Source organism: Acomys minous (genome assembly GCF_964271855.1).
Source record: "Acomys minous genome assembly, chromosome: 3".
Taxonomy (NCBI): domain Eukaryota; kingdom Metazoa; phylum Chordata; class Mammalia; order Rodentia; family Muridae; genus Acomys; species Acomys minous.
This window is the reverse complement of record NC_140485.1, coordinates 55,637,216-55,650,591: the sequence shown is the minus strand read 5'-3', so window position 1 is coordinate 55,650,591 and position 13,376 is coordinate 55,637,216. Positions and strand designations below refer to the sequence as shown.

Genomic DNA, 13,376 nt, shown 5'->3' with positions numbered 1-13,376 from the left:
GGGGACCTTGCAGAAGGGAAGGGTGCAGTGCATCTTTACCTTCCTAAGTGACAAACCGCAAGAAACAGCTGAAAATAGCCACAAGATGGCGGACCGAGCACTAAAAAGAAAAGACTTGGCTAACAGCGCATGGCCGATAACCCAACCTCCTTGAGAGAGTCGCACAAACGCGGGCCCTTCCGCACTATTGGCTCCACGTCCGGGTCTTTTCCCTTTGCTATTGGCTACCGCTTCGTCCTCAAGTCAAAACAGCCCTGAACAAAGCCCACCCTTCCGTAAAGGCGCCCGGGCTCGGGGCGCATGCGCAGGTGCGCCGTGCCGGTTACAGGCAGATCTCCTCGGGAGGCGGTGCCGCGGTTCATGAATATTGATTACGCACCGGGGCGCCGGGCGCCCGCCCCTCCAGACTGCGGACGCTCGCTGCTCGCGCTCGGGCTCGTGATGGGGAAGAAGTCCCGGGCGGTACCCGGCCGCAGGCCTATCCTGCAGCTCTCCCCACCGGGTCCTCGCAGCAGCACCCCGGGCCGGGATCCCGACCCCGATCCGGATCCCGACGCCGATTCGACGACGACGACGACGGCGGCGACGGTGACTAGCCAGCCAGCCCCGGCCGCTGCGACGGCGGCGGCGGCCGCGACGTCTCCCGCGGTGCCTGCCACCGCTGCCCCGGAGGACTCGCCTTCGGAAGGTAAGGGCGGGCGAGGGCCCTGCCTTTATTTGGGACGTCCGAAACTCGAGCACGGGGCTTGCGGCCTAGGCTTCGCAGGTGTCTCCTCGGACCCGGGAAGGACGAGGAGCCCCGGCGGGCGAGGTACGTAAGCCTCGGGTGCCTGCTCCCTGGGGTCGGCGGGACAGCGGCCGCGGATTCCGGGTGGCGGAAGGCCCCGCCAAGGGCTCCTCGGAGGCGCCATCGAGGGTTCAGGGATTCCTCCCGGGAGCTTGTGCAATCCACCGCGGCCTGGGGCCCCAAATGTCTCCCAGGTAACCCTCCCCCCCCCCCCCCGATCTTAATAACGCAGAAGGTGGAAGGCAATTTCCACGTGCGAATCCTAAGGCGGTTGAACCTGGCCTTCTCTGCTTGTCACACTTGGTTTCGCTTTTGTTGAAATTGAAACAGCCACTCTTTAGAAAGAAACAAGCCCTTTTTTCCTTTATGCCAGACAAAGCATCGGTACCCCCAGACTTATGGGAAAGTTGCAAAACCTGAGGGTTTTCCTGGAACTCTGTTTGGGTTAAGAGTAACAATTACTGCATCGGGTAGATGGCGGAGAAGCTGGATCGTATCAAGTGTTAATAGGAAGTACATAATGTATGGAAACTTGCACATTTACTTATGCATACTGACTGTTAAGTATTGCAGGTGCCCAGGTGCCGTTTTTTTAAAAATAGTATCCACATTCTTCCTGTCGACGTCACTAAATGAATGGAAGATTCTAGATCAGCATGTTTTTTTTTTATTCCTCCCCGCCCCCCGCCCCCCGCCGGCCGCCCCCCACCCCGCCCCCCAGTTTGTATCAGTGACACACACTGACGAAAGTTATGGAAATCCAGGCCAGAAAGGTCAAATTTTGATTTTTGCTTCTCGTGTTTTTCCTTACCCACCAACTAACTGAGGTTTCCTTTTGTTCATTTCAAATACAGATGAACAGGAAGTGGTGGTGGAGGCTCCCAAAATTGTTCAGAATCCTCCCAAGCCAGCCATGACCACCAGACCCACAGCCGTTAAGGCAACAGGTATAGATTTTTGTTGTTCTTTTTACCTCTTTTCTAAAATATCTTTTATTAAGTTAAAATTGAGTTTGTGCCTGGATTGTCTGTTGCATGGTTAAGTGTTGCTAGTTTGTTTCTCATGAAGAGTAATTGAAGTGTTTCTGGGATTAGGGTTGTGTATCAGTGATAAGAGTTTTTGTCTAAGGTGGATCTCTGAGATCGAGGCCAGCCTGGTCTACAAGGACAGCCAGGGCTACACAGAAAAAAACAAAAACAAAAAAAGAGAGAGAGAAAAGAAAAGAAAGGTTTTGCCTAGGAAATGCAAGACTCTGGACTCCAGTCTCAGCCTACACAAAACAGATTAACAACCAAAAAATTACTTTTTTCTTTTCATGGGTGAGGAGAGGGTTGGTTTTTTTGAGACAGGGTTTTTCTATGTATCCTTGGCTATCCCAATATACTTTGTATACCAGCCAGACTGGCCTCGGACTGGACTCACAATGATCCACCTGCCTCTACCTCTGCCTCCCCTAGTGCTGGGATTACAGGCGTGTGCCACAAAGCCTGGCCCCTTTGATGATCTTCAGGGGCACCAACTAGGCCTTACTTTTCATTTTGATCATTTGACCATTTATTATTTATGTATTTATCTATATTTATTTACTTACTTGTAAATAAATATATAAAATGCCTTACTTTTGACTTATTTAACTATTGATAACTCCTGCCTTTAGCCCCCAAGGGCTGTGATTATAGACGTGCGCTACTATACCCAGCTCATTTTTTTACATTTATTATTATGTATATAGCTTTCTGCCTGCATGTACACCTGCAGGCCAGAAGAGGGCATCGGATTTCATGATAGGTGGTTGTGAGCCACCATGTGGTTGCTGGGAATTGAACTCAGGACCTTTGGAAGAGCAGTCAGCGCTCTTAACCACTGAGCCATCTCTCCAGCCCCCGTACCCAGCTCATTTAACACTGCCTGGTTGGTACCAATCAAGTACTTGTGAAGCTGACAATCCCCCTTTAAGTGCCCTCATCCTCTAGTTCTGCAGTCCCACTCTGCTGTGATATTCGCAGCAGTGGCTATCTGTTAGACCTAAGTTCAAATCATCTCTTTAACTTTCACTCTAAGACTTTAGAAACCCACTCACCTATAAATGGATCTACTATAGTACTAAGGTGCCTAGGGTATTACATTTTACATATATGTTTTTATATATACATACATAAACACACAGAATTTTCACATTGGAAAAGCAAGAATTTTTTCTGCATTTTATGTATATTGAAGATGAAATTTTTTAAGATTTATTTTAATGTTTTCTATTTGTATTTATAGGTGTGTGTCTCTGTGAGTGTATGCCATGTGTGTGAGCCTGAGGTGGCTAAGCAAGAGCATTAGATCTCATAAAGCTAGATACAGGTGGTTGTGAGCTGCCAACGTGGGTGCTGAGAACTGAACTCTCATCCTCTGGAAGAACAGCTGTCTAGCAGGCACAGATTACTTTTTTTGTTTTGTTTTGTTTTTCAAGACAGGGTTTCTCTGTGTAATAGCCCTGGCTGTCCTAGACTTACTTTGTAGACTAGGCTGGCCTACAGTGATCCTCCTGCCTCTGCCTCCTAAGTGCTGGTATTAAAGGCGTGTGCCACCAACACCCAGCTTTTTAAAAATATAATTATAGTAAGTTTAATTTTAGTGTAAAGTATTAGTTTGTTTATTTTGAGAGAGCGATTCTCACTTTGGCATGGCAGCACTAGCTGGCCTCAAACAGAGTCTGTGCCTCTTCTGTGTTAGGATTAAAGGCTACTGTACCCAGCCCAGTTAGTATTTCTCTAAATGTACTTTAGTTCATGCAACTTTCCACTTAAAAAATAATCATGAATTGCATTGTTTTTACTTAGGAAATCTGTTTCAGCTGCTGTACTTTGATTGGCTTAGGTGTTTTGGATATGTTAATTTTTGAGACAAGGCTACCATTCTTAGTTCAGACTGGTCCAGAAGTCACCCCAACCATCCTCGACAGCAAAGCGCAATCTTGGTTTAGACTCCTCAGTGCTGGAATTACATACATGTGTAGCACCCAGCTTGAGTAGGCACTTATCATCAATTTTGTTATTTTAAGAAAGTGAGGTTCAGGGACCCATGGTATATTTTGGGAGAGGATATCAAGTATATGTGGATTGGCTTTATTATCTTGAAGGATTTGGTGGGGGTGGGAACAGGGTCACATTGAGTAGCACTCTCTGGCCTGGAACTTGCTATGTAGTCCAGCCTGATTTTGAACCAAGTGCTAGGATTAAAGACTTGTGCCACCAGGCCTGGGCCCCTTAAAGGATATTATATACTTTTTATTTATGGTGGTTTGATGTTGTTCTTTGTGGGTTTGGAATTTTTATTTTTTTGGTTTGGATTTTTAAAAATACTTTTTTATCTTTTTGAGAATTTCACAAAAGAATACATTGTATTTATATCGTTTGGACTCCTCCTTCCCCTTTTTTTGTATGTGTTTTGTTTGTGAGACAGAGTCTCACTCATTATATAGATCAGACTGTCCTTGAGCTCACAGAGACCTGCTGGCCCTTGCTTACTGAGTGCAGGATTTAAAGACATTGGTCATTGTGCCTGGGTTTTATGATCAGCTTGCATCTTGCCTCAGTTTCCTTAGCTGAGAACACATGCATGCTTGTGCCACTGTTCCCAGCATTGTAACGTGTGTGTTTATGCTATTAGAACTGAATCCAGGATCTTTCTTTTCTTTTCTTTTTTGTTTGTTTTTGTTTTGTTTTGTTTTCGAGACAGGGATTCTCAATGTTATCTTGGCTGTCCTGGATTTGCTTTGTAGACCAGGCTGGCCTCAAACTCACAGTGATCTGCCTGCCTCTGCCTCCCAGGTGCTGGGATTAAAGGTGTGTGCCACCAAGCCTGGCTTTTGAATCCAGGATCTTATATATCTTATATGTGCTAAGTACACACATCTTTCTTTCTTTCTTTCTTTCTTTCTTTCTTTTTGGTTTTTCGAGACAGGGTTTCTCTGTGTAGCCTTGACTGTCCTGGACTGGCCTCGAACTCACAGCGATCCACCTGCCTCTGCCTCCCGAGTGCTGGGATTAAAGGCGTGCGCCACCACGCCCGGCTTCTTTTTTATTTTATTTTATTTATTTATTTATTTGTTTTTAGTTTTTCAAGACTTATCTTGGCTGTCCTGGACTCTATTTGTAGACCAAGCTGGCCTCAAACTCACAGCAATCCACCTGCCTCTGCCTCCCGTGTGCTGGGATTACAGGCCTGCACCACCATGCCTGGTGCCCACACATACTTTTTAACTAAGCTATAATCCTAGTCCTAATTTAGTGATTATTCTCATTTTGGAATTATGCTCTAATTTGTAAATAAACAAAATGTTCACTCTCTGATTAAAGAGCCGTGCGGTTGGAGCTGCAAGGATGGCGGGTGACTAAGAGGATAGGCTGCTCTGAGAGGATTTGGTGTTGATTCCCAGCACCCACATAGAGGCTCACAACTGTCTGAAACTCCAGCTCCAGGGCATCTGATGCCCTTTTCTGGCTTCCAAGGCACAGGCACGCCTGTAATGAAGGACATCATGCAGCCAAAATACCTGTGCACATAGTAAAATAATTTTTAAAATATATTTTATTTAATTTTAATTTATGTGCATTGGTATAGGGGTGTCAGATCTTTGAGTTACAGACCTTTGTGAGCTGCCATGTGGGTGGTGGGAATTGAACCCAGGTCCTTTGGAAGAGCAGGCAGTGCTCTTAGCCACTGAGCCATCTCTCCAGCCCCATAAAATAATTTTTTAAAGGTTTATTTATTTTATGTATCCGAATGCTCTGTTTTCACACATGTCAGAAGAAGGAATCCGATTATATTACAGATAGTTGTGAGCCACCATGTGGTTGCTGGAAATTGAACTCAGGACCTCTAGAAGAGCAGGCAGTGCTCTTAACTGCTGAGCCATCTCTCTAGCCCCAATGAAATAATTTGTAAAAATTAAAAAGAACCTTGTGGTTTGGCTAGGGATGTCACTTAGCAAAAGCATGAGGACCAGAGTTGGGATCCTTCTGTGTAAATTGGGCGGGCGTGGTAGCCCACCTGCAATCCCAGTGAGGAGATAGATCCGTAGAGCAAGCTGGATAGCCAGACTAGCTAAAACAGCAAGTTCTAGATTTATAGAGAAGCACTCTCCCGCCCGTTTCTGGGCCTCTGTGCACACATGAGTATCCAAATGTACATGTGTGTTTATACCTACATATATGCATACCACACCTAATAAATAAAAAGGAGAGTTACGTGGTTGTTTTGTAAGTGCTCTTAACTGCTAGTACATCTCTGTAGTCCCTGTGCACTTTCTTAAATACTTCCTAGAGTATATTGGTGTTTGCCTTTTGTTTCTAGGAGGTCTGTGTTTACTTGGTGCTTACGCTGACAGTGATGATGATGAGAGTGATGTGTCCGAAAAAGCAGCACAATCCAAAGAGCCAAATGGAAACCAGTCAACTGACATTGACAGTACACTGGCCAACTTCCTAGCGGTTAGTGATGCTTTTGTTTGCATGTCTGTTCTGAAATACTGTTTATGTAGCCCTGGCTGGCCTGGAACTATGTAGTCCAAGCTAGTCTTGAACCTGAAGCTATCTTCTGCTTCTGCCTCCAGGGCGGATTCCAGGTGTAAGCACCATGCCCAGTTGTTCATTGCCCTTTTCATTCCATAGGAGATTGACGCCATAACAGCACCTCAGCCTGCAGCTCCTGTGGTCGCTTCTGCTCCACCTCCAACCCCACCTCGACCAGAACCAAAGGAAGCAGCAACACCTGCCCTTTCTTCCACCTCAGCAAATGGAACAGACTCCGCCCAGACACCAGGGTGGCATTATGACACCCAGTGTTCACTGGCAGGAGGTAAGTGTGGTCGTTTTTTTTTTTTCAAGAAGTCTTGTACGCAGTTCTCACTGGTATATTAGACATTGGCCTTCCTAAACGTGAAGCCAGATGCTTTAGCTCTGGTACTCACACTTCGACCTTTTAAGGTGTGTGTGTGTGTGTGTGTGTGTGTGTGTGTGTGTGTGTGTGTGTGTGTGTGTGTGTTACTAGAATTGTTAGAATTGAATCCAAGATCTTATATGTGCTAAGTACACATACTTTTCAACCAAGCTCTTAGGAAGCTAGTGGATAGAGCGATGATCTTTTTCTGTTGTTTGTTTGTTTGTTTGTTTGTTTTTTGAGAGAGGTTTCTCTGTGTAGCCTTAGCTGTCCTAGACTAACTTCATAGACCAGGCTGGCCTCGAACTCATAGCGATCCGCCTGCCTCTGCCTCCCAAGTGCTGCAATTAAAGGTGTGTGCCACCACCGCCCTGCTAGAGTGATGATCTTTTAACCGGTAGCAGATTGTGCCTGGTGTGATGAAAGCCATTGTTTTTAAAGTTTTGGGGTTGGGAGGGTTCAAACTACTTTTTATGAGTGTTAGCCTGCTTTTAACCGTGCACAAAGGTGTAAGATCAATAATTTTCTTGGTGTGGGGAGTTGTTCACAGGGAACATTTGTTGGGTATTGCAGCACAGAGGGCCTCCTGTTTAGTGGGAGAGGCTAGGGATGTTGCTAAACATTGCAACACAGACTTGAGGGGCCTGTTACATTGTCATGGTTTTACAGCTGTTTTGGGATTGAAGTCAGGACTATGTAGAGTTTATACTTAAAATATGTTTCCTTAAAAAAAATGTGTGTGTGTGTGTGTGTGTGTGTGTGTGTGTTTTCTTTTCTTACAGTTGAAATTGAGATGGGGGATTGGCAAGAAGTCTGGGATGAGAACACAGGCTGCTATTATTATTGGAACACACAAACAAATGAAGTGACTTGGGAGTTACCCCAATATCTTGCCACACAGATGCAGGGATTACAACATTACCAGCCCAGGTAAGATTGGCTCTGAAGAAATTATATAAGAGAAAATAACTTCTATGAGCAGTGGTAGTGGCACATGGCTTTTAATCCCAGCACTTGGGAGGCAGAGGCAGGTGGATCACTGTGAGTTCAAGGCCAGCCTGGTCTACAGAGTGAGTCCAGGACAGTCAAGGCTACACAGAGAAACCCTGTCTTGAAAAGGGGGGGAAAATAGCCGGTGTGAGCATTTAACTTTTGTTTGTCTTGACGCCCACCCCAGTTCTGTAACAGGCACTGAAGCTGGGTTTGTGGTAAATACAGAGATATACACAAAGGAGAAAACAGTTCCTGTTTCCAGTAATAAAAGTGGACCGGGGATGGCCAAGCGAGAAGTTAAAAAGGTTAGTGTTACAACGTACTGCATTTACTTGTTTTCTAATAGAAAAGGCTGGATGTGATAGTATTTCCCAAAACATGTGTTCTTAGTGTTACCTGAGCTCTTTCTGTGTCTCGTACAACATTTATAGGAGTTACATCTCAGGGACCCAAAGTTTTAGAGTGCCAAGGAAACTGCTTAAGCCGTCTACTACCAGCACATGGAACAGCTGTCACCTACATACATTGTCGCGTGCTGGTAGGGCTTTTTGAGAAGCTGGCTCTGGAGTTGAGTCATGTGTCCCCTGACCTCTATGGGCATCTGCATTTATGTACACACACAAAATAAATTAAAAATAAATTTTAATTTATTTTTAAGTTAAAAACAAAATTTAAGAAAGACTACAGATGCTTTTAGATTCTGGAATTATTGCATCTTGTGCATAGTCCCAAAGTCTGAACATAAAGTTCATTTATAGTTAATATGCACAGTCTGACGGTAATTTTATTACATTTATTGGGACTTGGCTAACTTGCCAGAGTGGAAGTTAGAGAACAGCTTGTAAGGTCAGATAGCATAATAATTCTCTCCTGCCAGGGGAGCTCTGGGCATATTCACTCATAGAATTTTTTGGATTTTTGAGATAGCAGTCTTGGCTGGCTTGAAACTCACTCTGTGGATCACACTCAGCTGGTTAGACTCTTTAGCAAGTGCCTTTATCCATTGATAGCTTTCTCACAGGCCTTCATATGATAGGCCTGATGATTATTTACTTATTTAAGACAAGATCTCACTACATAGACCAGGCTAGTGCCAAACTCATAAAGATTCCCCCTGCCTCTGCTTCACAATGCTGGGATTAAAGGCGTGCACCACTATACCTAACCTGGCCTACATTTTTTACCTCAGCGCCATACATATGGAGACACAGTACTTTAGCACTCAAAGCTGTTTTAGTGTAATTCTCCCTACCCCCCTACCCCCGTTTGTTTTTTGGTTTGTTTGGTTGGTTGGTTTTTGGTTTTTAGTTTTTGGTAATTTTCAAGATAGTTCCTCTGTGTAACCTTGGCTGTCCTGGACTCACTTTGTAGACCAGGCTGGCCTGGAACTCAAAAAATCCACCTGCCACCACCTCCCAGCCTTAGTGTAATTTTTAAACTTTGGATTAGGGCTATTCAACCCATACTAGTGAAAGCTAAGCATTTCTTTAATCTTTCCAATAAGAAAAGTAAATAGCATTCTTTAGAGACAATTTTGAATTGTATCTTGATTTTTAGATTTTTACCCTATACCAGCACCTAGGATCTTTTGTTTTGTTTTGTTTTGGTTCTTCAAGACAGGGTTTCTCTCTGTAGCCCTGGCTGTCCTGGACTCGCTCTGTAGACCAGGCTGGCCTCAAACTCACAGCGATCCGCCTGCCTCTGCCTCCCGAGTGCTGGGATTAAAGGCATGCGCCACCACGCCCGGCTAGCACCTAGGATCTTAATAGGCATGTTAAACAAGAGCTGTACTGCTAAGTTGTATCCCTAATCCCCAAAGTACAAACTGTAAAGATAGCCTTTGCTATATACCCAATTTGAGACCAGCCTGGGTTACATGAGATCATCCACCCCATCCCCTTTTTGTAATCGTTACATTTCTAGGAAGGTTAAGGATTCTAATAGGTGAAATAAACTACATCTATCTATCTACCTATGGTTTGTAGTTTTGTTTTGCTTTTGAGACAGAGTTTCTCTGTGTAACAGAATAGCCCTGGCTGTCCTGGAACTTGCTCTGTAGACCAGGCTGACCTCAATCTCAGAGACCCACCTGCCTCTGTGTCAAACTGTATAATTAAGGGTGAGTGCTGGCCCAGCGTGGTGGCGCACGCCTTTAATCCCAGCACTCAGGAGGCAGAGGTAGGCAGATTGCTGGGAGTTCGAGGCCAGCTTGGTTTACAAAATGAGTCCAGGACAGCCAAGGATAAACAGAGAAAGCAGGTATCGGGAAAAAAAAAAGGGGTGGGGGGGGTGAGTTCTGTAGTCCTATCCTGTCTCCAAAATTGGGTGGCATTTAATTATGCATCTTTATGCCAGCTTTGTCTCACATTTTATTTTGTTCTAAGCTCCCATTGAAACACAAACTGTTTTCATTTTACAGAAGAGGAAAGTGAAGATTTATCTAGTCATGTATTGACAAACTGCTGATGTTACATCTGCCTCTGCTTCCTACTAGCTTCCCTTTTGGTACCCAGAGGATAGTAGGTTGTTCAGTCACTGCCTTTCCAAGTAGTATTTCCTGTGTACATGGAAAGGGTGTGGGTGTTTTGTGAGTGTCCAGTAGTTAAGAAGTTAGTACACATAATTGAATAATAGAAGAGGTTTTTTTTGAAAGTTGCAACTCAGTGCTTTTGTTCTTTTTAGGAAGTGAATGAAGGAGTCCAAGCTCTTTCCAACAGCGAGGAGGAGAGGAAAGGCGTGGCGGCAGCGCTGCTCGCTCCCTTACTGCCTGAAGGGGTAAAAGAAGAGGAAGAAAGATGGAGAAGAAAAGTAATTTGTAAAGAAGCAGATCCAGTGTCAGAGGCTAAGGAAACAAGCACAGCAGCAGAGGAAGCGGGGCTGCCCATAAAGCCCCCGGAGGTTACGATGGACAGCATAGACGACCCTTCTCAGGAGGATCTGTGCAGCGTTGTTCAGTCTGGAGAAAGCGAGGAGGAGGAGGAGGAGCAAGACACCCTTGAGCTGGAGCTGGCTCTGGAAAGGAAAAAAGTACGGGTTTGGAAGACTTTTATTTTAGTTGCCTTTATTATTTATTATTTATACAGTATTCTGCCCACATGTGTGCCTGCAGACCAGAAGAGGACACAAGATCTCATTGTAGATGGTTGTGAGCCACCATGTGGGTGCGGGGAGCTGAACCCCGGTCCTCTGCGAGAACAACAAGTGCTCATAGTGGCTGAGCCATCTCTCCAGTTTCCTAAGCGAGTTACTTCTAACCCAGTGAATTACAGAGTTGCTTTGGTTTCTGGTGGTGCTTTCGGTAGTTAGTTGTCAACTAATAAATAGATCTTATCAGGTCATGGGGGATAAGATGAACTGTGTCTTTCCCTATCCCTATTAAGGGATAGATATGGGTGGCTTCAAACCTGTGATCTTCCTGCCTCAGTCTTCTGAGTACTAGAATTATAAGCATATTCTACCACTCTTTAAAAGATTTTCTGTGGGGGAGGAGGTTCCCCTCGGTCACAGACCTAGGCGAAGGGAGTAGGGTGAAAGCAGGAGGGAGGGAGGAACGGGAGGATGGAATAACAATTGAGTTGTAATCTGAATAAATGGATTAAATGATTAAAAAAAAAAAGATTTTCTGATTATTCCCCCAAGTTTGGGGGTAGTCATCAACGGCCCTGCCATCGGCGTTGTTGCTCACAGTGCTTGATGTGGGTGATTGCTAATGCACTGCTAACCGTATCACCCTATGCTTTGTAGGCAGAGTTACGAGCCTTGGAGGAAGGAGATGGTAGCGTGTCAGGGTCTAGCCCACGTTCTGACATCAGCCAGCCAGCATCTCAGGACGGAATGCGTAGGATTATGTCTAAAAGAGGAAAATGGAAGATGTTTGTTCGAGCTACCAGTCCAGAATCCACCAGCCGAAGTTCTAGTAAAACTGGACGAGAGACTCCCGAAAATGGAGAAACTGGTAATTTGTGCTTCCCATAAAAGTAACTTTCTCCCCTCCTCTCCCTCTTGTACTAGGAACTGAAAGCAGGCAAGGAAGGCCCATCACCACTCAGCTACATGCTCAGAGCACACGGAAGGCCCATAACCACTCAGCTACACTGAGTGCTGGGGACTTCAAGGGTGAACCGTGTGGGGTAATAGGCCTTCTGTGTTTCATTTCTTCTTAGACATTAGCAGGGAGATAGTGCTGTTATTTGGCGAAAATTCTGGAAATGAAGCTTTTTCCATGTTTCCTGCTTTTTATCTCTTATGGTAAAGATGTAAGCAATTGAGAGGTTGGCATCAGTCAGGTTGTGTGCTTGTGGGGTGGGGGGTTGTTTTGTCTTGTTTTTTGTTTTTCAAGACAAGTTTTCTCTCTGTAGCCTTGGCTGTCCTGGACTTCCTTTGTAGACCTGTCTGGCTTTCAGCTCCCAGTGATCCACCTGCCTCTTCCTCCCTGAGTACTGGGATTACAAATCTGCCACTGCACCCTACTCCAGGTCTCGTACTTATTATAAAGTAGGGATTATTACCTTTTTCAACAGCAGGAAATAAGATTGTCCCAGTTTGTTTGTTTTTTTAAACAGAGCTAATTCATTTTATTTTTCTTATATAAAAACCCTTATGTGGTAGCCACAGCTGGAGCCTGGGTCCTCTGAACAGAGACTGTGGTGTGGTTTTTCACAAGATGATCAGTGAGTTCCTGATACGGAGACTTGGTGAACACAGTTTCTTGCCAGAGGTCGGGTGTCAGGTAGCTGTAGGTCTTGGAGATGGCATCAAAAGTGGCCTTGGCAAAGTTGCCCAGGGTGGCAGTGCAGCCCCTGGCAGATGTGTAGCAGTCATCAGTACCGGCCATCATCAGTAGCTTCTTGGGCACAGGAGCTGAGACAATGCCAGTGCCTCTGGGGTCACGGATGAGACGCACCAAAACAGAGCCACAGCAGCCTGTCACCTTGCACGGAACAGTATGTGGCTGGCCAATCTATTGTTCCCTCAGTAGCCTCTCCGCACAGGGACGATAGTAAGCTGGGCCAAGATGACGGCCCCTGAGATGGCAGTGGCTACCTCATAGAGCACTTAAGACTGAGATCAACATGACCATTGTAGTCCCCAATAGCAACAAAAGCCTTGAACCTGGTCCGCCGGCCAGCCCGTGTCTCCTTCTGCACTGGCCGTATCTTGAGAACCTCATCCTTTAGGAATGTGCCCAGGAAAAAGTCAGTAATCTCGGATTCCTTAATGGGCAGAGAGAACAGGTAGATCTCTTCCAAGGATTGGGTCTTCATGTCCTTATTAACCAGGCAGCCCAGCTTGATGACGGGGATCCACTCCTTGTCTTCGGCTTTACCTCCACGAGTCCCAAGGCCTTGCCCCCACAGCAGCTTCCTAATCCTGGGCCCCCGAGGTTCTCCCGCTGCTCATCTGCATTTGTTGTTTTCCCAAGGAAGAAGCCCAGCTTTTTAAAAATTTTTTAAAAAAGATTTATTTATTATGTATAAATGTTACGTCTGGCCAGGCAGTGGTGGCGCACACCTTTAATGCCAGCACTCAGGAAGCAGAGGCAGGTGGATCCCTATGAGTTCATGGCCAGCCTGGTCTACAATGCGAGTCTAGGACAGCCAAGGCTACACAGAGAAACCCTGTCTCGAAAAACAAAACAACAAAATGTTGTATTTGCATGTGCAAC

At 45.4% G+C, this 13,376-nt stretch overlaps 1 protein-coding gene across 6 annotated transcripts in view; it reads left to right on the top strand.

Moving 5' to 3' along the window:
* Positions 1-347: 347 nt before the first annotated feature.
* Positions 348-13,376, top strand: part of FNBP4 (formin binding protein 4) — a 34,685-nt gene continuing 21,656 nt past the window's right edge. For 4 of the 6 annotated variants that reach the window (XR_014777715.1, XR_014777716.1, XR_014777717.1 and 1 more), the window contains exons 1-8: positions 350-688; positions 1,642-1,734; positions 6,134-6,270; positions 6,451-6,637; positions 7,501-7,648; positions 7,896-8,016; positions 10,394-10,738; positions 11,456-11,666. Coding sequence is in view for 3 of the 6 variants with exons in the window: in XM_084774778.1 (XP_084630904.1) it covers positions 361-688; positions 1,642-1,734; positions 6,134-6,270; positions 6,451-6,637; positions 7,501-7,648; positions 7,896-8,016; positions 10,394-10,738; positions 11,456-11,666 (1,570 nt within the window). In the remaining 3 variants the exon portion in view is untranslated. Of the gene's footprint in view, positions 689-1,641; positions 1,735-6,133; positions 6,271-6,450; positions 6,638-7,500; positions 7,649-7,895; positions 8,017-10,393; positions 10,739-11,455; positions 11,667-13,376 lie in introns of all 6 variants that reach the window. The other 2 variants (XM_084774776.1, XM_084774777.1) reach the window with 2 other exon arrangements.